This window comes from Mytilus californianus, unplaced genomic scaffold, assembly GCF_021869535.1.
Source record: "Mytilus californianus isolate M0D057914Y unplaced genomic scaffold, xbMytCali1.0.p SCAF_6, whole genome shotgun sequence".
NCBI classification, from domain to species: domain Eukaryota; kingdom Metazoa; phylum Mollusca; class Bivalvia; order Mytilida; family Mytilidae; genus Mytilus; species Mytilus californianus.
In genome coordinates, this window is record NW_026262712.1 from 80808295 (window position 1) to 80824586 (window position 16292).

A 16292-nucleotide genomic window follows, 5' to 3' on the forward strand; every position below is an offset into this window, starting at 1 on the left:
ATACGCATCATATTATTAGAACACCGACACACGCATTACAACACACATTCTGTTACTAACACAAACACTTGTTAGTTTACCAATTACCAGTGCTGCTTTACAAAAACAATTTAAATTGTTAATTTCTGATATAATCTACAGGTTTTAACTTCATATTATATGCAGATCCCTTACGCAAAGATAACTATAACTGTTTTAGTTTCTCTGTTTACTTTCTGTCAGTTTTGATTATACGTTTTGATTAATGCGTCTTATTTGTTGGAGCCAAAAGCAAAAAAAAAATTGTCAAAGATTCACTTCATCTGGTTGCAATATTATTTGTTTTATTATTTGAACGGTCTCAAATAGTAACAACTAGCTTAAGAAATATGCTGTAATTGTCAATAGTGAGAAAAATGATTTCAACTGTTATTCTAGAAATTTTGAATTAAAGAACTATATTTTTCCATTATTCATTGACTCATTAGACGAATAAAAATGTTTCAAATGAATACCCTTGATTGATAATTCTGCTGGAAAATAAATGATTTTAACCATCTACGAATTCTGTAAAAATGTTCATATGGTAGACAAACTGATGTCTTCATCTTCAATGTGCATACAACAATAATCTGTATATATGTAGGACTCGGAGGTGCGATGGGGACGCTGAAGTGCGATAGGGACGCTGAAGTGCGAGGGTCACGCTGAAGTGCGGTGGTCTACGCCGAAGTGCAATGGTTCTTTCGCTGAAGTGCGATGGTTTAGCATGACGTTTGAATTTGTGACGTTTTCAAATACAACGTCATTAAACAAATTGGATTCGCAGGCAAGAGAATAAGAAATATAGACGAAGGTTTCATGCGTATAAAGGACGGGAAACAGAAAGAAACGAGCGATTCAAGTCCTGAACAGTTTTGAGCATTGGAGGTGCAAAAATATGTAAAAACTAAGTCAGGCAAGAAATCATGGGGAACAAGACGGCTAAAAGATGATCTTGGTCTGAGGATGGGCTAACCAGTATTCGGAAGTATAAATAGTATGCCGCAAACATTTTGTACGACAAATAAAATGTTTTGATCTTAATATTAATTTTGACTTCTCTTCAAGTATACGTTACATGATTTTGTGTGGACAATTTGATAATAAAATAGAATTAATTATTAGCAATGATTTCGTTATATCAAGTTGAGATAATTTTGTTTTATTCTTGAGATAAATCCTGCTTTGTAAGAAAACATGCACTCTAAGTAATTTTATTGTGACTACATTATTATTCTTCTGCCACGGGTTAGCCCCAAATTAACCCGAATGGTCCTGTCTTGGTGTACCTTTCAATTTCTGCTGCTCAGCGGAGAAGCAGCTAATTCTTAAGCTTTTGATAGATCACGCAACACGTCCCACTATAAGTCAAGCATAAATGTACTTGGTGGTTTTTATTTCTTAAAAACTGTTATGATATCAGATAAATGAATAAATGAGTGTTGTGAGCAATTTCTTAGCTATATGACATGACAAGAACAAGTTACTGGTATATTTCATTAAATCAGATGGATCCCTGCTTAGTTAGTACTAAAGACCGCCACGCTGAACCCGTTTTTTTATTGCACTTGAACACTCAATATAAAGACATGTCCTCCAACTCGAATCCATTATACTTAATCTGAGCCATTCAGTCTATTTTCTCACTCCATACTGCTGTGTACTATGTGCTAAGCGGAAAATTAGCAACTTAAAAATTAAAGTCTTTGATTTAATTTGAACTGACAAGAAACAAAACCCGATCTTCCAAATGCGAGGCCAGCACGCAAACCACTACACCGCCACATATACACAAATTCACAGTTAGACAATCGCACTTCAGCGTACCCACCAACACACTTCAGCGTAATAAACATCAAGTTAGCGTCACAATGTCACCATCCTACTTCAACATGTTAACCAACGCACTGCAGCGCGTACCATCGTACTTCAGCGTGACCAACCCTGTTCGGAGTACCATCGCGGTTCAGAGTCCTACATATATATTGCAATTGCACAAGGTTGTGTTTTACCGACGTTTTGTGACTTCGTTTACACTTGCTATTTCGTTGGATACGTACTGATTAGTATTTTGGTCTGGGAGAACATGGTTTATTTATTTAGAAGCTGAAACTGGACATTGATCTATTTGCAAGTTCTTTTCATTGGCAGTCTTTTGTCATTGGTTGTTTGGTGTTTATTCTTTGTACCGAGTAAAGCCCTTCACAGCTAGGTTTTACAGTTTTTCTTTAGGCTTTGCTGTTGATAAATCTGCAAAAATTATTCAAATACAGAAAATGTTCACAAAGTGTAATAATTTTCAATGTGTAGATAATGACATGGACGTCACTAGAATTAAGAATGAGATAAAATGGATTAATAATAGACCCTCAAGATTATGTGGTACCAAACACCTTGACTAAAATTTTTTCGGCTCGTTTAATTTTCATAAAATTTTGACAATTTTTTTTCTTTGACCCTTTGACAAAAATATAAAAATTTCAAAACAACTTGAACCATACACTTAATCGGCAAAAATTTCATTGGATATATACATGTAGCAGTTTGACAAACACTGATTTTGATCATTGAGAAGCTTAATATTTCCATAACAATAGCACGTGATTAAAACGTTAAGCTGATTTTTACAGAGTTATCTCCCTGTAGTGTTATGTACCACCTTAATTGGTATAATAAGTAAATTATTCAGTTAAAAAAACCGTTGTTGAAAATGAAAAATAAAATGTTTATAATAGGTAGTTTCGTTACTTTGAAAACAATTCTAATATATCGATTTTAATTGAAAAACAAATTCCTATGAGAAATTGTAGTTGTGAACAAGTGTAACCACAAGAATAACCGGACAACGACGTCAAAATCCTATTCGCATATACAAAAAAAAATGCATTTAGTTATTGCATCCTGCAAATGTCAATGATACTATATCTTTCCTCTTTTGATAGTTTAATTATCAAATATCAAAATAATTCAACAAGCTTTATTATTTATATGTAGCCGAATTTATGTCTGTGTGAAAAACAGAAATCATACATGTATATGACATGTTTATCGACAAACAATGACGGGTAGGAATATTCAATGAAAATAAGATAAATTGAGAATGATAGCATATTTACGGAATAAGAGAAATCTTGTCATGAGACAGCTGGTTTCCATTTGCTGTATAGGCCGTTGGTGATGTAAAACGATAATATTTACCTCAATATCTAAGGTTAACCCATGTTAATTCATTATATCTGAAGGAATGACGAATTATGATATATAAATAATATTAGACTAGCTTAGCTTTGATATGTGTATCAGTAGTGCAAGAGTGTTAAAAAAACCCACAATTTTCACGTTTAACTGCAGAATATCCAAATTTGGTCAATTCTAAGGATTAGATAATTAACATGTGGTTAACGAATTTAACTGGGTCTTTATTTTATATTCCATTTTCATATGAGCTATTGTAATCATGATGCCACTCGCAGGGTATGACGTATCAACGTACTTAAACAGGAGAGGCGCGATAGGCTACAATAGGGTAACCGGAATATTACATACATGTATATACATTTTGTTAAATTGTTAGTTAATTAATTTCCGAACCTGTAAATGAACTTATGGTTTTTCTTTACAAATACGAGAATAAAATTTATCTATTCAGGTTTTACTCTTTTTGAAGAAAAGAAAAACATTCACTAATGAAAAACAGATACCAAACAAGATATATACATCGCTTTTATCATGATTAACTTTCATAAGAAATGCTTATTGTCAAAGGCTAGAAAAAGATTCAATGTTAAAATCAAGACTGAATGCCAAATAACGGCTCGCGAAAGTTTTGAAAAGAAATAAATTTTACGATTTTGAATTAAAACCTTCAATATTCATTTCCGACCTTCAACTTGAAATGCCTATTCAGCTGAAATTAAGAAATAACGAAAAAAATGAGAGCTTAATTTGCAGAATTTTGTAATCGAATGACAATCGTTATAAATTTTCCATGGTTCAAGGTATAAGGAGAATTGAGAAAATATTGACTTGAACAGCCGATCAAATTTTAGATATTTGTTTTTATCTTCTTCTTAAAGCATACAACAAAAAAGAGAGTATACTAATTGTTAGTTTTTTTACTCATTTTATAGCAGTCATTGCTTTTAGTACAAATTCAAGTTTTATCTGACTGTTTAATTACTTTAGATAGAACTTGTATTGTCATGCATGTTTTAGATAATGGTAACAGTTGATTTCATCTACGATCATATATGTTTTTGTGAAATAATTATTTTTTCATTTCATAGCCTAGATATACACAGACAGACAAATTTTAGTGGATGTAAACGAACTGCAATATACTGACCGTTATTTTTCACCCGATAGTCAGTATTATAGAACTCAATGATAATCATATCACATTTCTTAATTCTATAAGAACTTTTTGTTTAATTTTTATTATAAAAAAATACAAGTTTAGAACAGTGGCGTTAAAATAAATAAAAAATAATGAGAAGTAGGGATGAGACGCTGGAATAGGTCACTCTTTTCAGCTGCATGATATATGATAAGATCAAGACATTAAGATGCAATATATGACAAGGTTGATTATTGAATTATAAGTATCTGAATCTAATAAGATGTCAAATTATTCGCAAATGAGATTAAAACTGCAGTCGTAAATGCATTAGATATTTGTCAAATCTATCTATTTCTGCATGAATTAACGTAAGCATGATAGAGCTGAAGGTATATCTTTGTCAAAAAAAAATATAATAGGGTGTATATTTTTGTTATTCAAAATATATGACAAGGGCGGGGTAATCTATACCCAGGCGGCCCACCACTACCACGAAAGGTCAAAGTCCTCCCCCTCGAGGGAGAAAAAAATCATTTCAAATCAAAATTCACTTTTTTCAGATTGATAGAGGATATGAATCAGAACCTAAAGACTATATGAGTTCTGCAATTATGGCATGCCTTTGCTGTTGCTGGCCGTTAGGATTGATTGATATGTATGCCGCAAACAGTGTTAGTGTTTTGTTATCAAAACAAATCTTAACAAATTAGACCACGACTTGTATGCTATAGTATCATACAAAACGTTGACAGTGTTATAAAATTGAGAATGGAAATGGGGAATGTGTCAAAGAGACAACAACCCGACCATAGAACAGACAACAGCAGAAGGTCACCAACAGGTCTTCAATGACCATGTCCATATTCCATGATAAAACCACAAACAGATTAATATATCAAGCTATGAGAAAATAAATGAAGATATTTTTGTACACAAAACTATGTTTATCACTATACGTCAACACAATAGGATTCCTTTAGTGTCAGGGTAATTGATAGCTTGCCATATGGTACTTCTATGAATAGTTGCGTGTATGCTTTAATGACAGTAAAGTGACCACTAGAATTTATATTTGGGTACTAATGTGATGATAATGTGAGGTTGCCGTCCAATTTAGGTTTACACAACATAATAGTGTGAAATTTAGTTTGTAACAACGCGACAAGTTCACGCACCAAACATGCCAAATGTATGAAAAAATGCACCAAAGTTAAAAGTACCATTTGTGAATATTTGTTATTCTGATATGAAATATTTTGTTTATCAGTGTAAGATTTACCTATTCACTTGTTTTGCAATGATTTATATGCTAAGGTTTGGATAAATCTCAATGCAGACAAATATTTTCTCCCAATGCTCCTTACAGAATTGACTAAATTTTTGGAATGTAGAATAAGAAACTTTATGAATCAGCCAGAAGAACAAAATGATTCTTTCAAATTGCGTTTTGACTTTTTATAAAAATATCAATAGTGCTTTAATTCCGTTTGTATTTCAAATGTGTTCAATACTAAAGATTCTGGTTTACTTTTTCTTTAAACTTATTAAAAGGTCCTAGGAGTCAAGAATGACTATAAGTTTGCTATTAAGGGCATTTTTAATGTTGATGCTGCAAATAAATGTCAAAAGGGACTGAAAGGAATAGTAAAAACCTTCACTTTTAGGGCTTATCTAGCTTAAAGGTGAACAATGTTTGACGAAAAATGTAACTTACTCAGCAAAGGATATAAATGAAAGCAAAGGAATTTTTGTTAAAAAAACATAATTGATACTTTGAAATGTATTGTCTGTCTTCCGTCATATATCGTGAAATTGCGATCTTATAGTGAGTAATGAAATTGTTGTTAAGTGGAACCATTTTAAAAGCATATTCAAAAACCTTATAAAATTTCTCTTGATGTCGTTTTTTTTTTTGTCTAGATTTTTGAAATCCCCTATTTTGTTTAAATAATGCATATCTACCATTTAATCCTTCATCATAGTTACTATGCTTCTTTTTATCTTACAGGCAAATGATGAGAGAGCACAGGGACATTTCGAAAAAGCCCGACGAAAAATCTTTTGGCTCTAGCCATGATTATTTCCTCATTTATTTTCGGAATAGCTGGTGCTATCGTCGTAATACTTTTATATTCACAGCAACAACATATACAATAGTACGCGCGGTTGATGTGCATACCGTTTTTTAATTATTTTTTTTTAAAGCCATAGTTTAGACATTATCGTTTTAAAAAAACAGAGAAAAAAAAACTTATGAATAATCAACTTTTGATCGGTACTGTTTATCAATGATTATGTTGTGTTTAGTCATATAGAAACAGGCGGATTAAAAATTGTATGTTAATAAATGTTTTGTGTTAGGAAGTAAAAAGGTTTAGGCAGTGGAATAAAACAATCCATTTCCCTTGACTTAGGGAGATATGAAGATGTGTTCACCCTCGAAAAGTCATATTGTGAATTTTCTTGGGAGAACGAATCTTCATATTTCCCTCATGAACGGAAAATAAATGTATAATATTCTACAAGACAATTTTTTTATTAGTATTGCTATACTGAATTTTATCTTACAGTCAAATGAATCTTTGGCACTTGTCCTGATACTTGTCTCAGTTGCTTTTGTAATAGGTGTTGCTATCACATTTATATTGAAATCATTATCATGCATCGTTGTTTCTAAAGAATATTCTTATGTTTCATAGAATATTCATATTTCTGTATTTAGTAAACATAAACTTGTAAGATTATATTCTGTATTTGCGTTTTTCCTTCCCGGCTGGAAATTTGAAAAGCAGCTATGCCAATGCAAACCTCTGCATGAAATATATGTAGTGTTTTTATAAGAAATAAGAAGATGTTGTATGATTGCCAATGAGACAACTCTCAACAAGAGACCAAAAGACACAGAAATTAACAACTAAAGGTATTGGTTTTTCTCATTATTGAAGGCCGTACGGTTGCCTATAATTGCTAATATTCACTACACTTGAACTTTGGTGGATAATTATCTCCTTGTTTTTATATTCATACAATGTTATCAAAAAAAATGTTAATCAATTTGGGTCAGAGTTAACACGAACATAGTTATTTATGCTGTGGACGATGAATGAACAATGTTGCAGATTATGACCTGAACTGCAGATAAATTTTTTATATTTTTTTTTATTGTCTTTTGAAGTAAATGAACTGCCAACTATATGCTATCGGTTTTTCTCATTGTTGAAGGCCGTACGGTTGCCTTTAATTGCTTAAATTCACTTCATTTGAATTCTGGTGGATAGTTTGCTCATTGGCAAACCACATCTCCTTATATGCAACATACTGACTGATATGTTTCATTCGAGGTTCAGTATTACGTCACTCCAATACATTTTTAAGACGAGGACAAATTAACAATCAATACTATATATAGATCTGCAAATTAGGTCGAGTGGAAAGAATGGTGGCAAATAAAAACTGCAACTAACAGATGATTTGTTGGATAAGGGCACAAATTTTGACCTGTTACGGACTATCCTTTGACCCTTAGATAATTGTTGCCAGGTGTTTTAACGTGCAGACGGCATGACACTCACTAAGCACGAGGAATTCAGTGTTAGGTTTCCATCCCGATGCGACTCCCGACATCTACATTCAATGAGAACAACATATCCGTTCACTTATTGTTGAGCTCAAAACAATCAAAACCAATCAGAATGAGAAATGTCAAGGTCATTTTAAAAATAAGGAAATTATTTTTGTTTTCTCACTTGAACATTAACAAACCAATTCAATATAAATTGAATTAAGTTCATTGTGTTACAATGGGTAAGTATTATATTCTTTAAGTATATTCAATAAAAGACTATTCAGTTTTAATGATACCCATTAGTTGAATTGTACTGATAAACAACTTTAAAGATGTTTTTCTTTTTACCTTATTTTTCCTGTTCAAAGTACATCACACAACGCAAAGTTAGTTCATTTATCAATGGTTTAGAGATGTATTTTCAAACGTCATGTCATTCAGTCCCAGGTGGTATCATCCGCTCAGTGGCTTGTGCTGTAACTTGCATATTGAAAGCTAGACATTTAGTAAATGTATCGGGTTATTAACTACGACGCAGCTTTACTGAAACTAATTTTCAATTTCTTTAGGCAAAATGTAGCTATTGACTTGATTGGCTTCTTTTGGCTTGATGAAACCATATAGTTTTTGTACTTTGTTTCTCAAACTTTTGATCTTAATCATAAACTGGATTAAGTTTATTCCAGTATCAAATTATTTCAACAATGTCATTCGCATTGCAAACTTCTGTAACTAATATTAATACTATCTGTTGAATTGTTAGTTTACCCAATTAAACGATTAAAATGGTTAATTTCTATTATAATCTATAGGTTTCATTTTCATAATATTTGAGTTATATTAGGCAAGGTTAACTATAACCGTTTCTGTTTCTCTTTTTGCTTTTTTTTCTGTTTTGATAGTACATCAAACGTTTGAGTGAAATCGCCATTTTGTGATTGATGTTTACATACATACTACTATTTGTAAGAGATATGCGCAGAAAACAACTTGTCGAATACTCAAATGATCTAGATCCAATATTATTTGTTTTGTATTTGAACGGTCTTCAAATAGTAAAAACAATAGTATTGAACATTCTTTTGGTGAGAGGGGAAAGGTTATTTCTATTGGTTTCTATAAATTCAAAATATTAAGAACTATAGTTTAACACATTTTTTTTCAAATAGTTACCCTTAATATATAATGCTGCTAGAAATAGATTACCTTGATTTAGAATGCTGCCGGAAATTATTTAATTTTTATCCTCTGAAAATTCTGTAAATGTCAAAATAAGCTCATAAAACGAGGTCTTCATCTTCACTGTACATACAAAATTAGCTAGGTAGTAACACTTATACATGCTGTCAACAATGTTATGCTCTTATCGGACATTTTATAATGTCTTATGTCCTTAATCCTTTGGAAGTGTACTGAGTTTGGTTTCTATTTTAGTCTATGAGAACATGTTTTATTGACTAGTTAAAATTGGGTTTGAGCTATCTGCAAGTACGTTTAATCAGTATTTTGCGTCTTTTGTCGTCTGTTATCTATTTTTTACCGATCTGACGAGTCAAGCCCTTTCCATCTGATTGTTAGAGTTTTATCTAGGGTATGCTGTTAAAAATTATTCAAAGAAACAAAATTTACACAAAGTGTTGTGAACATCCTCAATGTGTATTCAATGACATGGACGTCACAAGAATTAAGAATGAGGTGAAATTGATTAAAAGATACTTTTTTTTAAATGTACATTTATACTATAAAGAGTTGATTGCACACAACAATTAACAAACAAATAAGGATCAACATCTTCCAAAAAAATAACCAACACCGTCATGTTTGTTTGCATGCATTTATAGTGATATATAACGATATATAACGGTCATTTTTAAGATGAAAAGTAAGATTAACTGGATGATTATAGCAATTTGATCACGAACATTACAGAGATTTACAAGTAAAGTTTTCTTTCAATACGCGAATTGATAATTGGTTAAGTGCATAGAAATGCTTAAACTAAAATGCAGTGCTTATATGAAGATTTTGTCATAAGTCGAAAACCAAACTGACAATGCCATGACAAAATATCAAAAATAACTCAACAAGCTTCAACTTTAATATGTAGCCGCCCTCATGTCCATGTGAAATACAGCAACCATTCATGCACATGAAATGTTTATCAACAATATTCCACGGGAAAAAATGATATTGAGAATGGTAGCATATTAACTGCATTAGATACAATATAGGTATGAAACGGATGGTTCCACGTGCATGTATTGATCTAAGGATCCGTTGTGTAAGTTGCAAGCATTTGTTAATACACTATCTTAGGCAGATAATCTATAAATATAATTTTAAAATTGTGTTGGTATCTATATATAAACTATATATAGACCCATATGCCTTGCAGCGGATTAAAATCATAGTGACTGCATCAAACACTGTGTATGTAACAGACAAGTACTAAGAAGTTCTTTTGAGGATTGGATCTGGTGTAGTGATTTGAAACGCTGTCTTTTCATGCTAGGCGCATGGTCGTCGAAGGATTTATAAAATGGTAGCAAGTTCATTTCTAGAGAGATGACTTAAAAACAAATTATGTGTGTACAGACGATTTGAGGGTGCAAATTACTGTGACATTGTTTGCTTAATCTATTTGGCCTTAATATATATATAAGTCTAAAGATTTGGACAATGGTACTAATATAAGATTATAACTAATAATACAAATTGTATGTGTAAAATAGCTCAATAATACAGGTAAATTTTAGTCTATTGATTTAATCCCAAATCTTGAACATCATAATATAAAACAAAACTCGATACTCAATAGACGTGATTGTATATATATATATACATCCAAAAATGAGTAAAAAATAAAACTGCTAATATTTCTTATTGATGCCGTTTGGATGATGTACATTTAGTTCCTTGTTCAAAAAACTTTCCCGAACCTGTCGCTGGGCATCACCCCAGTGAATGTTCTGTTCAATCACTAAGATTTTCATGCGGTTAAAGTAATCAAGTTTATGACCCGACTGTCAGAAATGCTGACTAACTGGGAGAAGTGGCTTCTTAGAGATATCACTCCTATGGCCATTGAGGCGTTTGTGGAAAGGCTGCTTTGATTCATCAGCATATTGGAGGCCACAAACCGAACATTCTAGAATGTAAATAACATTCATACTTTTGCAGGGCACATTGCAAAATATCTTATAGTTATTTTCGGTTGCCTTACTGTGAAAAGTTGATGAATGGTGCATCTGTAGGCAGCATTTGCAGCGTTTTTCGTCACACGAACGACATTCTCCAGAAGTACTTCTCTCGATCGGACCAGACACTTCAGCCAGCACTAGCAGGTTCCGCAGAAAATTGGCTTGCCCAAAGCTATCATGGGAGGCTCGGGAAAAATCTTGGATAGTTTGGAATTCTTTTCAACTGTTTTTCAATGCTCACGAATGACACCGAAGCTGTTTTTGAGAGATGGTCTGAAATATAGACAGAATGAAAATAATAAGAGCTTTATTTAACAAATGTAGTAATTGTATGACAAGCGTTAAGAAATATATTCTTAATTCAATGCTTAGAGGAATGGTGCAGATATTGACTTGACCTGCAAATATTAGATATATGTTTTATCTTCTTCTAAAAGCATACAACGAACGAGAGAGTATAGTAATATTCAGTTTTCCGGCTCATTTTATAGAATTCTGTGCTTTTTGTGAAAAAATCGTGCAAATCAACTTTTATTCCTTTTTTTGGTTCATGTGCCTATTAAAATTACTTTAGATAGTCCTTGTATTGTCATCACTATTTTAGATAATGGTAACAGTTGATTTGATATACGTCTTTTTATATTATGGTGTTAAAACTTTTTTGTCATTTCATAGCTCAGATATACACTGACAGACAGATTCTAGTGGATGTTAACGAACTGCAGTATACTGACCGTTATTTTTCACCCGAAAGTCAGTATTATAGAACTCAAATTCAAGCAACAAGAGAGGCAATTATAAAAACTTTCTTTTTTAATATATATATAATTATATATATATATATATATATGAAAAAATGGCCAGTTTAGAATTTTTTTAAAATTAACATTTGCATAAATATTAATGAATAAAACCCAATTCAATGAATACTAATTTATATTTAAAAAACTGAACATTTTCATAAACACTTTACAATAGCATTAATATTAATGACAAAACGCAATGATCATTTAATCTGTTATCTGCTAGTGAATAAATCATTTCAAATCACTTTTTTTCAGATTGAGAGAAAATATGAATCAGAACCTAGCAATTTTCTGTGTCTTGCAATATTTGCAGCTTTTTGCTGTTGTTGGCCGATAGGATTATTTGCTATCCGTGCCGCAAGACAGGTAGGTTAATACAAAAATTTATGATAAAAGAGATGATTTTTCATTTCCTATCGTTAATTATCCATTTTTAGATGGTGACGTTCCCTTGTCACCATCTTATGGTGTTTATATATCTCAACTTGTACGATTCGTTCGTGTATGTAACAACATATTAGATTTTAGCGAGAGAAATTTATGTATTACTGAAAAAATATTACACCAGGGTTTTCGATATCATAAACTAGTCAAAACATTTACTAAATTTTATCATCGGTATAAGGACATCATTCGTAAATATGACTCAACATGCAGACATCTTATACGTTCGGGTATTTCACATCCAATCTTTTATGGTAATATTCTTTACAAAGCACAAAAATGTCAGTATTCACCTCAAAAGCTAACAAAACCTTTAAACAGTTATTAAGAAGGGATATAGTTACGATACTGTTGTCAGGTCATTAAAGATTGCATATTTTGGCTTTAATATTGATTCATTTATAGGGTCTTTGCATCGGAATTAAACATATTTATTCTAAAACCAGTTGTTGGCATGACACGGGTTATGTTCTTCTCATATATTTTATGATGGTATAATACTAAACCCCTAACAGGAGGGATTGTGCCTGATATTCATATGATGAAGACATAATCTTTCAATCAGTCTAATTGAGGTCTGGAGCTGGCATTCAGTAACTGCTAGTAGTCTGTTGTTATTTATGTATTATTGTCATTTTGTTTATTTTCTTGTGTTTCCTATTCTGACATCGGACTCGGACTTCTCTTAAACTGAGTTTTACTGTGCGTACTGTTGTACGTTTGTTTTTTCTACATTGGCTAGAGGTATAGGGGGAGGGTTGAGATCTCAAAAAACATGTTTAACCCCGCCGCATTTTTGCGCCTTTCCCAAGTCAGGAGCCTCTGGCCTTTGTTAGTCTTTTTTTCATTTTTAATTTTAGTTTCTTGTGTATAATTTGGAGTTTAGTATGACGTCCATTATCACTGAACTAGTATACATATTTGTTTAGGGGCCAGCTGAAGGACGCCTCCGGGTGCGGGACTTTCTCGCTGCATTGAAGACCCATTGGTGGCCTTCGGCTGTTGTCTGCTCTATGGTCGGGTTGTTGTCTCTTTGACACATTCCCCATTTCCATTCTCAATTTTAATTTGGTCTAAAAATTAATATAAACAAATAGGACTTATGATTGTATACTACAACGTCATACAAAAAGCGTGTTTTGTGATAAACATCATTAAGGCTAAAGAAAGAGATTTTTCACGAGATCATTTAGTACGAAGAGATTGTTGAAACACTTGGAACTTGCATAGTCTCAATGAAATTGACATTTTGCATTATGGAACATGAATGAACAATTACCATCAACTAACTGAACGTATTTTGACCTCTAAAATGTCTTTTCTGGTTTTAATATGTTCTTTGGTTATTTTCTCATTTAAGTTTAACTGAAATTTCTTATTGCATGAGAAATGTATTTTGTGAAAGTTATAAACATCACATTAATTATCATTTGCGAGTTAATCATTGCAAACATATTGACTTCTTATCGAGGCTACATGCTACTGATTAGTCTGATTCGTAGACAAAAGCATTTTTATCTTTTATTTTATGTTTTTAAAATTATCAACCATTAACTAAGTACTTCCATTCTTGAACAGTTTACCATTGTTTCGATTTTTATTTCAATTTTTTTTTTGATTTTTCAATGTAGAACTAAATGTTAACTTATGAAATATTTACAAATAAAGAATTTGATGATAATTTGAGCTATTTTTTTCATGTTTATGTGTAAGAAATTTTAGTGCATTTGGAGAAACCAATTGAAATTTTTACTTGAAACTTTGATTTCGCTTTAAATTAACATTAACTTCCTACTAACATAATATTATGCATTTAGTTGATATATAATTCTGGGTTTCCTAAAACTGTCAAAATCAGCCACACAACCGTGCATTTTTAACTTTATATCGGACTGTTTATGGAAGCGTGTACGTTTCTTCAAGGAGCGAATTCTGAAATAGATTTACTTTTTAAAATATCAATATAAGTTGTATTTTATAAAAAGTAAAATAACAAAAATACCGAGCTCCAACGAAAATTCAAAACGTAAATTCCCTTAAAAAATGGCAAAATCAAAAGCTCAAACACATCAAATGAATGGAAAACAACTGTCATATTCCTGACTTGGTACAGGCATTTCCTTATGTAGAAACATTACAAGTTGGGTTTTCAAAATGGAAATATGCTGTCTCCTGCCAGGACTGATCAAAGTTTCTAAATGTATAATGATTTTTGTAGGCAGATAGTAAGCAAGACAATATTAAGGATACATGCAAATTGTCTTTTGATTTTTTTCACAACATTACCATCTTATCCTATTTCCTCCGTATTTCAGATATATTCAATTTTATGATTTTGTTTCTTATATCAAACTTTTATTGGATCCGTTAAAAGGTTTCGACGTTCAGTGACTGACAGTTTTTTTTCTTAAATAACATTTTTGTCGGTTGATCTTTTGCGTTCAATCAATTATTCCAACAAAAAATAGCCATAAAATGTAAACCTTATGTCTTAAGTACTGAAAGATGAATAGCGTTCAAAGCAAATATCTAATTTACAGTGGGTAATGTAACTGTTGTAAGCGTATATTGTTACCGGTATTAAGAAAAAACATATCATAAAAATAAGTTCTTTTTTGTTTCCTTAAAAATGTAAAGTTCGATAATTCTTGCCTTTCGTTTTTTAAATCTGTATCCTTTCTTCTCTTTGTTTTTTTTTTTTTTTTATAGTTTAATATACATGGGTTTTGAGTGATAATTATCTCATTGGCAATCATACAAAATCACATTATTCTGTATCGCCGATTTTTCTTAAAAAAATAAAATGTATATCTTCAATTTAATCCTTGATCTTAACTGTTATACTACATTTTATCTCACAGGCAAATGCAGCGACAGACCAGGGACATTTCAAAGAAGCTAGAGAGAAGAATCGCACGGCCGTATTACTGATTCTTGCCTCTGTTGTTTTTGGAATAATCGCTGCTACTTTTATTGCAGTTTCATATTCACAGCAATAATATAAAGTATTCCTTAAAAACAGTCCACATTTTCCCTCACAACCAGCACATTGTTTTTCTTTATACAAGTTCCAGCTTTAACATTACATGTATATGTGTTATTACTCATTGCACCTCTTGTTATCTCTCGTCATCTGCTATTAGATTCAATTAACGGACAATGATTGAATGAATCTACTATGCTAGATAATATACAGTTCCTGAATGGTTTGAATGGAAGTTCAAGTCCCCTTGGACTTAGTTCCATCGTCATGTTATTCATATGTTGGTTAAAACAGTAAACCAAATATAGACAATTACAAAATAATTCTTACAACAGATGCATTTCCAAATAACGCATAATTTATTCATTTTTGGTTTATTACATAAGTGTTCTTAACAGTCAGTTGTATAATGTTTCTATGGTTTTCTGAATAAATGACCATTATCAGAAATCTTGTGTTAGATATTTTGCAAATGAACTCGAATCCTCGGAGTCTTTTCCTCTTATTTCATAAGTTAAAAAAGTGGTTAATCACAAACAAAACGGAATCATGAAATGTTTTTAATCATGCGGGTTTTTTTTTTTTTACTTTTTTGGGTTTTTTTTTTTGGTTCCCTATCTGACAATAGGGAAGAATGATAAAGACTTCCAGTGTGCTTGGATTGCTATTTATTTTTTGTTCCCTATCTGACAATAGGGAAGAATGATAAAGACTTCCAGTTTGCTTGGATTGCTATTTAAGGTTCATAAGAACAAATGGACAAAAAATGCTGTTTTTACACATCAAAAATTACTCTGAGTACAGACAAACAGGTGCAATTGGAAACGTTTCAAGGCCAAGCATTCGCTAGACATATAAAAGTTAATGGCATTTTGTGTTTCAGAAAGATAAAATATTTTTTTTACATTTTGATGACCATTGTTTTGTTAAATGC

At 31.7% G+C, this 16292-nt stretch overlaps 1 protein-coding gene across 1 annotated transcript; it reads left to right on the top strand.

Moving 5' to 3' along the window:
• Positions 1–8087: 8087 nt before the first annotated feature.
• LOC127704457 (synapse differentiation-inducing gene protein 1-like) lies at positions 8088–15808 on the top strand. The gene is made up of 4 exons (XM_052208546.1): positions 8088–8164; positions 11801–11916; positions 12187–12297; positions 15237–15808. The coding sequence occupies exons 1-4, from the start codon at positions 8161–8163 to the stop codon at positions 15372–15374; spliced, it is 369 nt and encodes a 122-aa protein (XP_052064506.1). The 5' UTR covers positions 8088–8160; the 3' UTR covers positions 15375–15808.
• The last annotated feature ends 484 nt before the right edge of the window (positions 15809–16292 follow it).

Bases quoted from the DNA above. Each gene is read 5' to 3' on its own strand.
- LOC127704457 (XM_052208546.1), top strand. The intron at 11,917-12,186 runs GCAATTATAAAA...ACTTTTTTTCAG, and splicing joins AAATTCAAGCAACAAGAGAG to ATTGAGAGAAAATATGAATC. The intron at 12,298-15,236 runs GTAGGTTAATAC...TTTATCTCACAG, and splicing joins CTATCCGTGCCGCAAGACAG to GCAAATGCAGCGACAGACCA.